Raw genomic sequence first — 12,195 nt, forward strand, 5'->3', positions numbered from 1 at the left:
GGCATAGGCGTAATAGAGATGATTGACATTGTTAAGATTGGCATAGGCGTAATAGAGATGATTCTTAATATGATTGACATCCTTAGCAGAACAACCCACTGTCCCATCTTCTGTTTTCAGGTGGTGTCATTTGTGAAGAAGAACGTTCTAGTGACTGGGGGATTTTTCGGAGGCTTTCTGCTTGGCATGGCATCGTAAGGAAGATGACCTCATTTTCACTGTTCCTGGTTTTTTCCAGCCGGCAGCCTCCACACTCCGTCATAGGACATCAGGTGGTTCGTCTTCTCCCGTGCCTTCCTCCCTGCCGTGGCAAATCCGGGTGGCTTCTCTAAGCATCTGTTGGTGCAAGTTACTGTGGCACCATGAGCTTGATGGTGGCAGAAGAGACAGTAGTCCTTAGCTCTCCTCCCAGTTCACCCCCTACTTGGTCAGTCTGTAGGTCAGCAAGAAGATTCCTTTACCCCCATGCAACACAACTTAAACCGGAACACACTGCAAGCTGGCTCACCATGGAACATGACTGGATCCTGAAAGCTTGTCCCAAACTACCGATTTGGAAAAGAAAGAAGCACATAGATAACCTTCTTGTGCGCTGCATGGAAGGGAAGTGAATACATTTGCCTTTAAGCCTGAAAGATTTTGGTATCTTGGTGTCTACTTTCTTTTTTAGTTGGTTTTATGTTACAGAAAGAGCTATTTAAATGTGTGATAATTGAAAAATCTGATATTGTCCAGGAATGTTTGCCACCGTGCAGGATAAGGTATCTCATGGCTTGTTTCCAAAGGGTTTATTTATTGTGAAACAAGTGATTTAGGGGGGAAAGAGAAGAAGATCTTGGATTTTTATTTCATGGAAAAGATATTAAGCTTTGAAATATGAATGAAATATTCTTATCAAAACATTAGGGGTGGCCATAACTCCTCTGTGCCACTTCTTTTTTTTTGTTTTTAAATGCAGTTAGTATGAAATAAATTTAAGCCAGAGTTTTAAAGAAGTAGCTTTCCAGGGATTCAGAAGTAAGAAAAATAGTGATAGGACATGTGAAATCAGTTTCCATCAGGCATGGTCTACCATCTCATCATGACCAAACCCCTACAATTAGTCTTTGAAAGCACACACACGCACATGCGTGCACACACACAGACACTCGGTAGGTGCTGAGTATTTGCTGAAAATATGAATAAGGACTTTATAGAAAGCAAGCTCACTATTAAAGGTTAGTTTTACTCAGAATTAACTAATCTTGGAGATGATCTCTTGTGAAATATGAGTGTGTTTCTAAGGCCATACATTGAAAATGTTTGCATTTTAACCTATCTTGAGAATGACGTATTGAATTTGAAAATCGAAACTACCAGCGGGTGTGTGGAATGTGACAGAAATCACCTATTCGCGTTTTTCTCCTTACATTTGAGGAAGCAGAAGCCGTTTGGCTGGCAGTATGTATGCATCATCTCTAAACCGTAATATGAGTCTCTTTGCTGCGTGTTTTCCTAAAAGAACTTTATTATGGATGCTTTCAGGCGTATATGAAAGTACAGAGACTAGGACAGTAATCCCTCGTGTCTAGCACTCACCTACAGCAATCATCAAATCACAGCCATGCTGGTTTTCACCAATTACTGTGAAACAAATAAATGTACATCGTCATATGGAACATTAACAGTAATTACATAATATCCAATGTCTGATCAGGATGCAGAATTTCCTCGTCTCAAGTGTTTTACATGTAGTTTCTTTGAATCAAAATTCAGGCAAGGTTCCCATTGTCTGTGCAGGATTAGGCTAAGTCTCTTAACCTCAGAGATGCTCCTCTGATTTTTTTGCTGTCTGTCTGTCTATGTATCTATGTGTCTATCTGTCTATCTATCTGTCTATGTATCTGTGTCTATCTATCTGTCTATCTGTGTATCTGTCTATCTGTGTATCTATCTATCTGTCTATCTGTCTGTCTATGTATCTATGTGTCTATCTATCTATCTATCTGTCTGTCTACCTGTCTATGTATCTATCTATGTGTCTGTCTATCTATCTATGTATCTATGTATCTATCTGTCTATGTATCTATCTTATCTGTCTATCTGTCTATCGATCTGTCTATCTGTCTGTCTATGTATCTGTGTGTCTATCTGTCTATCTATCTATCTATGTATCTATGTATCTATCTCTCTATGTATCTTATCTGTCTATCTATCTATGTATCTATCTATCTGTCTGTCTATCTACCTGTCTGTCTATGTATCTATCTATGTGTCTATCTGTCTATCTATCTATCTATGTATCTATGTATCTATCTGTCTATGTATCTATCTATCTGTCTATCGATCTGTCTATCTGTCTGTCTATGTATCTACGTGTCTATCTATCTGTCTATGTATCTATCTATCTGTCTATCTGTCTATGTATCTGTGTCTATCTATCTATCTGTCTAACTATCTATGTATCTATGTATCTGTCTATCTTTCTGTCTGTCTGTCTATGTATCTATCTATGTACCTATCTATCTGTCTGTCTATGTATCTATGTGTCTATCTATCTATCTATCTATCTATGTATCTATCTATCTGTCTATCTGTCTGTCTATGTATCTATGTGTCTATCTATCTATCTATCTATGTATCTATCTATCTGTTTATCTGTGTATCTATCTATGTATCTATCTATCTGTCTGTCTATCTGTCTGTCTGTCATGTATCTTGAGACTGAGTCATCTGTTCGCTGGCTTCCCAAAATCTGCTTCTCCTGACATTTGGGAATCTCTGAGTTTTGCCATATATGGTGATCTTACCAAGTGCTCTGCGTCCCTCTCCAGTGGGGTGGGGTTTTTTCCTGTGATTATTGGTGAGGACAGTACAAATTAGCAGGTGGTTCTAAACTACCTTGGGTTTCAGGTGGAGTTGGGGTTTCCTCCATGCAAAACCGTGGTGATTCCAGGACCAGGCAACTCCAGCTTTCAATGCACTATTTTCATTTGACTGGAGAGGCCTGCTTACCAAGGCACGTATTTTCTCCAGTAGCAAAGTTCAGTAACGTTCTGAACTTCCTATTTAGTGGTGGTGGGGTGGAAGTTTTTCCTTGGGAAGAGCGTTGTCACTGTGTGGTCCAGAGAAACTTGACTTGGAATGTGTTTGGGGTTTCGTCGCCCCTGGTGGTGGCACCGTGGTGACACCGCACTCAAGGCTTCCAAGTTGTCAACCAATAGGATGCCATCTACGTAGTGAAAGCCCCCCTTCCGGTACCCTGCAGCGTGGTGGACAGCGTCCCGGCTCAAGGACCCCTTCCCTCCCCTTCCTGGCTACTATCTTTGACCCACCCTTTGGCCCAGCGTCTCTCCCGCAATGGGAACTGGTGGGATGGGGACTTAGAGCATGCTACAGGAGAGGTTGAACGTTTCGGCGTCTTCACAAAGTTCTCCCCAGAGTCGCGCAGCAGAGACTGACCCCGGGGCACTTTCTGGCGGCTGCCTGCTGGGGCCCAGCAGATGGAGTCCAATGTTTCCCTCTCCCTCAAGGATGTGTATCCTCATTGCTGACAAGGCAGCTGGGTTGGGGGAGGGATGTGGTGTTGGGGACCCTTGCCTGAGCAGCCCATTGTCATGAATGTTATTGTCATTATGATATGTCCACATGACTCTCCTCCCAAATGGCTGCTTGTTTGCTGTGATCTCCCGCCACCCAGCCTCCAGACATTCATTAACAGGACAGTGGAGGTCCTGACTCCCGCACCACTGGGGTGACAGTCCTTGCTACTGGATCTGGGCAGTTACCGTCTCATGGATGCTGGCAGAAGATGATTCAAGCTGGAGGACCAGATTCTACAAGGAATGGACTCTTAGATAATTCTAGCCGACATGCTCTTGGGTGGGTGCTTCTGGTTAACTAATGTAAGAATAGTCTCTCCGTCACCCTTCTGTTTGATGTTTGCCAGAAACACGGGCATAACTAATGGCGGGGCTCTTACTTGGAAACTACTTTTGTACGGTTTGGGAAAATGCAAAATAAATCTCTGCGTGAAAAAATGGTATACGGTGGATTTGAAATTTCTGAGTATCATCAGTGTTTAATGATGATCTCAATTTCTTCTCAGAGGGAAGCTCACAGCCAGTTTTGGACCCTGTAGGAAAATTTGACTGCTGCCCTGTGGTCCCTCCACCAAATTATCAGCTTCATTTCTGTCATGAAATCCAGTATGATTTCTGGGAAATCAGGCCCAGAACTAAAATACACTTTCTGCCCAACTCTCTAAGACATCACACTAACATTTAAGTAATTGGACAGAAAACCTATTTGAGTTCGGAGACTGATTTTTCCAGAAGTCATACGGTGTGGCTTGTATTTCTGATGTTTGCCTTCTTTTTAAGGGCTCATTAATCTTAATACATTTCTTTAAAGAAAACAGTGTTTTACTTTTTCACATTTTTATAAAGCTTTAAAGTCAGCTTATTGACTTGTCAAAACTTTTAAAATTTTAAGTGGGAAGAAATGACAGGATTATGGAGAGCACTGGTCTGGGGTGTTGTTCAGGCATCCTGAGGTTTTAAAGTGTCTTAAGATTTTTCTAATGAGCAGCTGAGACTGAGAACCACTGAAGTACGGAGTTGGAAGCTGGTGTTGAAAAAAATATGAGTCCTGCTGTTAACTCCTTAACAGGGCTTTAAAGCCTTTAAGTGTCACACAACTTCAGATGCCTTCTGAATACTGAACACAAGTGTGATATTGTTCATTAAATGTTTTAGGAATCGTGTGGAGTGGATGCAAGGAAAGTAGTTTCTCTTGACATTTGAGAACTTGAAAATATATCCTAGAAATGTTGTTTCTCAGACTTTCTTGCATAAAAAGGATTATTATGTTTTAATATGAGTAATTTTCAGAAAAACTAATCCACATTTTACAGGATAACCATGGAATCTATTTTAACTTTTTTTGGCTTTAAATGGGCATTATGGGAAACTCAGCATTAACCTTCTTTCATCCTTTCGTGGCCATTAAATTGCAGTAAGTTTATGTAAACTTCAGGGTGCTTTCTGAGCCCTTATTAGCATGAGAGATTTTGTTCCCACATTTTCAAAGTACCTTGACACACTCACAGGTTGGCTGAACTGACAGGTCGCCCCATGAGAGTTGTGGGCTGGTATCATTCCCATCCTCATATAACTGTTTGGCCTTCACATGTTGGTAAGTATTATGGGGTTGCAATGTTAATTGTTCTCAGAAATTAATATCGTGTTTCCTTCTTTTTTTTTTTTTTGAGACGGAGTTTCGCTCTTGTTACCCAGGCTGGAGTGCAATGGCGCGATCTCGGCTCACCGCAACCTCTACCTCCTGGGTTCATGTGATTCTCCTGCCTCAGCCTCCCGAGTAGCTGGGATTACAGGCACGCGCCACCGTGCGCAGCTACTTTTTGTATTATTTAGTAGAGACGGGGTTTCACCATGTTGACCAGGATGGTCTCGATCTCTTGACCTCCTGATCCACCCGCCTCGACCTCCCAAAGTGCTGCTGTGATTACAGGCGTGAGCCACCGCGCCCGGCCATGTTTCCTTCTTTGTTATTTGCATTGTGGCAAGGTGGAAGAGCAAGGGCTTTTGTTGTCAGTGGATGCGAACACTACTGGGTGAAACGTCGCGGGGTAATGTGACATTCACACGGCGACAAGCTACCACCCCAGAAATGAGCATTACAAAGGGAAAAGCACCTTTCTAGCTAAAAGGTCAGTCACTAACCAAGTGACTAAACTTAGCATCACTAGTAGCCAGATTAAAGGGTTTTTTTTCCAAAATGGGAGATCATAGTTGTCACCTTCTTAGAGCTCTTTCCTTAAGACTGATTCCAATAGATTTGTTGCCTTAAAAAACTGAGACAGAATCGTTTAAAGGAAGGAACTGATACGAACCTTTCAAAACATACAGTTTGCACTATGTCCCCACCACATCTCATGGTGAACTGTGTTCTCTAGTGGAGGTGGAGCCTGGTGGGAGGTGACTGGCTCACTGGGGCAGCATCCCCTCTTGTCACTTTACTCATGATACAGAGTTCTCATGCGATCTGGCCATTTAAAAGTGCGTCGCACTTCACCCACCACTCTGTCTTGCTCCTGCCCACCACGCTTGTGCCCTCTGCCATAACTGAGTTTGCGGAGGCGTCCCCAGAAGCCCATCAGGTGCAGCGCCATGCTTCCCGTACAGCCCATGGAACTGTGAGCCCACTAAACCTCTTTTCTTTATAAATTGCCCAGTCTCAGGTATTTCTTTATAGCAACTAAACCTCTTTTCTTTATAAATTGCCCAGTCTCAGGTATTTCTTTATAGCAACTAAACCTCTTTTCTTTATAAATTGCCCAGTCTCAGGTATTTCTTTATAGCAACCAAACCTCTTTTCTTTATAAATTGCCCAGTCTCAGGTATTTCTTTATAGCAATGCAACAATGGACTAATAAATACATATACTTTAGCAAAAAAAAAAAAAAAAAAAAAGAACATTTAAAGGAGTCTGAAATTGGAGTAGTTGCCAGTAAACATAACTTAGCAATCCAACACAGAATACAATCTATTTGATCATGTAGTGATTCCTAATGTCAGTCCCAGTACGACTGTCAACTGCTAATTTTAAATGTAGTTTAGATTTATAGATGATGTAACATTAAAAATGTAAAATGTTTTATTATTTTGTCATTAACACAAGACTCCATTTAAATGACTTCATGGGATTTAGCACTGTTACTCCGGTTTGTTGACCAAATGCCTCTAAGGCAGCACTTCTCTAAGTGTCTCTGGAGAGCATTCTTAGGCTTTTTGACAGCTCTAAAGTCTCGCAGGAAATTAACCTGTTTACCTGTACGCAACCGAGCGTTCCCCAATCTTACCTGAGCACAGAAGCCCTTTTTTTCTCTTCCTGTTACAGCAATTCCTAGAAACGCTCTGGGGAATGCTGCTTTAAAGAAAACAGTTGGTCTCAAATAATCATGGTATTTCAATATCAGGGACCTAGCAGAAACCGCTCCTGCTTAAGTCATTTTTTTAAAGAACGGGCTCTGGTGATTCAAGCATCCATTCGAGGAAAGCAAATGGCCTGTTGCGTGCTGCCTCCTCCTACTACATAAAGTGACTGACCACTGTCAACAGGCTTCATTCAACAGCTTTGTATTAATGTTGTCTGGATATTCTGTAACAGGTTTTATTATTATCAATCAGGATATAAAGAAGAGATAAACCAACTGAGAGTCTGAATTATCTTGTTGCCTACCTGACTTCCAATGAGGATTTTTTCTTCAGTTCCTTGATGATACGTTAAGAATCATTAAACATTACAAGAATCATTAGAATCATTTCTATGCCTTTCCTACCACTAAGTGAACAAATATTAAGCACTTCTGGTCAGTCACCCCAGTGGGGATGCAAAAGCAGAAAGAAATGCTCTTACTGGCACCTGGAAAGACACTTTTTGCTCTGCATTATCGGAAGCACAAAAGGCACCGAGTTCGTTTAAAGGAAACTTTGCATCAATTTAACATGTTATCATCTATAAAAGGTGTCAAAACCGTGATGCTGGAAGAGAGTCCTTCCACCCAACATACCTCGTATGACTTAAGTTTGATGAATGGCGCTAGTGATCTGAACTCAAAGAGAATTCATTAATACCCTGCATCTAATAGTCTTTTTCTTTTGTTTTTTTTCCTTTTTGTGGAGAACGGGGTCTCGCTATATTGCACAGGCAGCTCTCGAACTCCTGGGCTCAAGCTATCCTCCCGCCTCTGCCTCCCTAAGAGCTGGGATGACAGGCGTGAGCCACAGCGCCCGGCTCTGATAGTCTTAAAATACATTTAGCACAAAACCAAAATTTTTCTCTTAAACAGGTTTATTTTAGCAGCTTGGTTGATTACATTGTACGTATTTGCCTGTTCTGCATAGGTGGCATATAAACTTTTATAGCTGACTTTCTCATTTGCTATTTGCTGCTACCTGGCCTGAAGAAAGACAGGAAGAAGGTAAACAAAATTCCCTCAGCAGAAGCACGGAGCAGCTCTTCAGCAGAACGCTACTTCAATGCAGACTTCAGTGTTAGCTTTTCTTCCTCCTCCTTTTCAAATCCTGAACAGACGACAGATCTTCCCTTGGGATACTGACCACAACACTTACGCAGCTCTTGGATGACAGCCTGACATTTCGATTCCATGTAGTTGTTGGCTGAAAAACACACAGGCAGACTCTAGTCATGATCTCACAGGACTTAGGGAAAGGGAAGTTGAGATCAGGGCTTCCCACTCCTTTTCACTCTCCGTACCTATGGAACTGGGAGAAGGAATATACACCAAAGTCGACTAAATTCTTTCTAATTTAGAGAGACCTGTCAACAGGTTCATTAGGAAGAAAAGTATGATTTCAAAGTGGCTGAAAGATTTTAATTTCCTTTACGGTTAACAGCATACATGCACCTTTTCCTAGGATATTGGTTTTTAACATCACTATTATTACTGGTCACTAATTTGATGAATTAGGAAAATGCACATACACCACACATTATTTTGCATACAGTTGAAGCTGATTGTCGGACCTCCTCTACCAAGGCTGTGCATCAGGAATTGGGAAACTGCAGCCCGTGAGGGTTAAATTCAGCCCGTTTTTTACAGCTGGGAGCTAAGAATGGATTTTAGATTTTTAAAGGGTTGTAAACACACAACACATATACAATATATACAACAGAGACCTTTGGCCTTCTTCATAAAACATTTGTAGACCTGGCCGGGGGCGGTGGCTCACGCCTGTAATCCCAGCACTTTGGGAGGCCGAAGTGGGTGGATCACGAGGTCAAGAGATCGAGACCATCCTGGTCAACATGGTGAAACCTCGTCTCTACTAAAAAATACAAAAATTAGCTGGGCACGGTGGCGCGTGCCTGTAGTCCGAGCTACTCGGGAGGCTGAGGCAGGAGAATTGCTTGAACCCAGGAGGTGGAGGTTATGGTGAGCCAACTCCATCTCAAAAAAAGAAAAAAAAAATACAAAAATTAGCTGGGCATGGTGGCACACGCCTGTAGTCCGAGGTACTCGGGAGGCTGAGGCAGGAGAATTGCCTGAACCCAGGAGGTGGAGGTCGCGGTGAGCCGAGATCGTGCCATTGCCCTCCAGCCTGGGTAACAAGAGCGAAACTCTGTCTCAAAACAAAACAAAACAAAACAAAATTTGTAGACCCCTACTATACACACTAAGTTAAGGAGGACTTGACCTAAAGGCTCTAGGTCAGCTGCTAATCTAATGAGCCTCCCAGTACTAAAATGGGATACATGGTAGTTAGCTCAGGATAGGAAGGACAATTCTGATTAGCAAGGTGGCTAACAGTCCAGATTTGGAGCTAGACCAAGGGTGGGTTTGAGGGGTGGTGTTCAAATTCCCACCATATTTACTAGCTATGTGACCCTAGTTAAATTACATAACTTATGTGTTCGTTTTCCCATCTATGAAATGGGGGTCATAGTAGCGTCCACCTCATGGATGAAAGGCTTCATACATGTAAAGTCCTATCATGGTGTTTGTCATTTAGTGAGTGCTCAATCCTCCCACGGTGTGCCAAGGGGGGGTCACCAGCTCTTTTTATTTTTATTTTTTATTTTTTTTGAGACGGAGTTTCGCTCTCGTTACCCAGGCTGGAGTGCAACGGCGCGATCTCGGCTCACCGCAACCTCCGCCTCCTGGGTTCAGGCAATTCTCCTGCCTCAGCCTCCCGAGTAGCTGGGATTACAGGCACGCGCCACCGTGCCCAGCTAATTTTTTTTGTATTTTTAGTAGAGACGGGGTTTCACCGTGTTGACCGGGATGGTCTCGATCTCTTGACCTCGTGACCCACCCGCCTGGGCCTCCCAACACCAGCTCTTTTTAATGTGATTATTTTTTCCCTTAGCCATGGGTTACTTCAAACAAGGTAAGGATTTATTTGGGAGAATGAATTAAATGCAAAAAAACTTTTTCGCTTTCCTTAAAGTCGGAGGGAGGGAAGAAAAGGAGGACTAAAATGTATTGTACATCAACATTTGAATGTAAAAGATTTTATAAAATATTGCTTACATCAAAAAATGAAAAGTCCAAGAATGAAAGCTACAAATCCAAGAAAATACACAAAACCTTTGTGGGAACTTTGAACACTGTTCCTTCATACCTTTTCATACTTTCATGACCATCCATCTCTATCTATTACTTTACTAATGAGGAAAACTTACTAAAAAATTTTTTCCAGGAGGCTGGGGCAGGAGAATTGCCTGAACCCAGGAGGCGGAGGTTGCGGTGAGCCGAGATCGCGCCATTGCACTCCAGCCTGGGTAACAAGAGCGAAACTCCGTCTCAAAAAAAAAAAAAAAAAATTTGAAATTCAGATAGCCTTATTGCTTCTTCTATTTGCTCTTCTGGCAATAATCATTCACTGATTAGAAAACTGAAATCCTCCAACATTTGGCCAAACTCAGCAGCTGGACAAATGCATGAATCACCTCAAATATGCTTTAATTGAGATTCACTTCTGCCTTTAAGAGTTACTTGCTGACTTTGGCAGCCTGAATGACAATTGTTATTTCAACCGCACCTCTTCCAGATTGCTTTTAAAAAGTGAATTGTCAGCTGCAGCGAAGTATAACCAACCAATTTCAAACTAGCCTTGTAGTAAAAAAAAAACAAAAAGCAAAAAACAAAACCCTTTTGCTTAGCTTAGTAATTCTCAACTCTGGCTGTCCATTAAAATCATCTGGTTAGCTTCCTAGACTGATTCCCAGCCAGATCCCAGCCCCAGGAAGTGTGAATTGTTCTAGGTAAGTTTTGAAGATCCTCAGGTGATGCTAACGTACGACCAGGAGTGAAAATCGCTAGCTTTGATCACGTTACTTTTTATTTTCTGCATCTTTGATGATACAATGAAGAAAATCTTCAGGATAAGTGTTACACTCTTAAAACAGAGTTAAGGGCTGGGCGCGGTGGCTCACACCTGTAATCCTAGCACTTTGGGAGGCCGAGGTGGGTGGATCACCTGAGGTCAGGAGTTCAAGACCAGCCTGGCCATCATGGTGAAAGCCCCATCTTTAAAAAAAAATAAAAAAACAGTTAATACGGATAAAAGAATAATTGGTCTCTTATAGTTAGTTAAAGCATTTAACAACATACTACCTTGTAAACATTTCTGAATCTCACAGGCTTGCTTCTGGCACGGGTCCTTCGGTGGCATATCCAGAAAACTAAAACAAGAAAAATGATTTTTATTTTGCTTTTTTTCCATAAAGACTTTAAAAACCCCTCCACGTGGAATTTTCTTCTGAGACAAGCAGTATGCCCTTAACAATTGCTGAAAAATAATTACACTAAAAATACTCTTCCCAAACATAGGATGAATCAACTGTATTTCCATAATAATCCATTTCATTAGGTTTGGAAGATATATACATGGGGAAAAAAAACCTTGAATTCAATCAACGCTTCTTGAATATTGTAAACCGACATTACGGTAAAGGAGCCGACGGCACAGCCTGGCTCTATCATTCGCAGAAGAAACCCTTGGAAAATGATTAAACTCCTTGAGCTTTTTTTATTACTCACATATAAAATGGGAACCATACCTACCTCAAAGCATTGACAGGACGATTAAGTGTGATAAAGTTTATAAAGTGCATACAAGAGCGCCTGGAAGGCAGGAAGGACCCAATACATGGCAGCTATTATTCCCAAGACTTTTTTTTCTTTAAGTAAAACCTTGCTTTTAATGTATATAAACTGTTATGACTTTAACTCAGGACATTCTTTACAAGTAGTAATGTTTTCCTAGGAATCAGCAAGATCTGGTGCTATTACTTCCTGAGAAAGGTGCCAGTTAAGCAGCTAAGATGGTTTTTCTTGAAGTTCTTATAGAAACCAGCTTTTTAAAAATATCTGTAATCAGAGAATGAATTTAAGAGCCCACAATTTTGATCAGCAACTTCCAATCATTTGAAGACACAATTTCAGATAGAAAAAAGGCCCAGATGCCTTTGCAGCTAATCTCATCAATGCATCTCTCTTTTCAGAGCCCTCTAAATACTCAGTAGATCCAAATTAGGTCAGTACTGGGATGGGAAGCAGTGGATATTACAGGATGGGAGAAGGAAAGGCAGGTGAACTGCTGTACGGCAACTAAGCGACCCACAGATGTTGATGCTGCTACGAGCTGCTCCCTTCTGTCTAAATCA

General features: G+C 41.6%; 2 protein-coding genes across 8 annotated transcripts in view; one reads left to right on the forward strand and one right to left on the reverse strand.

Annotated features, from left to right (window-relative positions):
* The window catches only part of FUNDC2 (FUN14 domain containing 2), a 30,750-nt gene extending 26,726 nt beyond the window's left edge, over nucleotides 1-4,024 (forward strand). Inside the window, exon 5 of the mRNA XM_064371557.1 lies at nucleotides 121-4,024. Coding sequence (XP_064227627.1) covers nucleotides 121-198 — 78 coding nt within the window. The 3' untranslated portion in view covers nucleotides 199-4,024. The remainder of the gene's footprint in view (nucleotides 1-120) is intronic.
* Nucleotides 4,025-7,803: 3,779 nt separating this feature from the next.
* The window catches only part of CMC4 (C-X9-C motif containing 4), a 93,423-nt gene continuing 89,031 nt past the window's right edge, over nucleotides 7,804-12,195 (reverse strand). For 4 of the 7 annotated variants that reach the window (XM_012467076.3, XM_012467075.3, XM_012467072.3 and 1 more), the window contains exons 2-3: nucleotides 11,144-11,211; nucleotides 7,804-8,183 (exon numbers count right to left, since the gene is read on the reverse strand). In XM_012467076.3, the coding sequence (XP_012322499.1) occupies nucleotides 8,035-8,183; nucleotides 11,144-11,201 (207 nt within the window). In that variant the 5' untranslated portion in view covers nucleotides 11,202-11,211 and the 3' untranslated portion in view covers nucleotides 7,804-8,034. The other 3 variants (XM_012467074.2, XM_012467071.3, XM_012467070.3) reach the window with 3 other exon arrangements.

Source organism: Aotus nancymaae, unplaced genomic scaffold, assembly GCF_030222135.1.
Source record: "Aotus nancymaae isolate 86718 unplaced genomic scaffold, 86718_ANA_hifiasm-v0.15.2.pri h1tg000138l, whole genome shotgun sequence".
Classification (NCBI taxonomy): Eukaryota; Metazoa; Chordata; class Mammalia; order Primates; family Aotidae; genus Aotus; species Aotus nancymaae.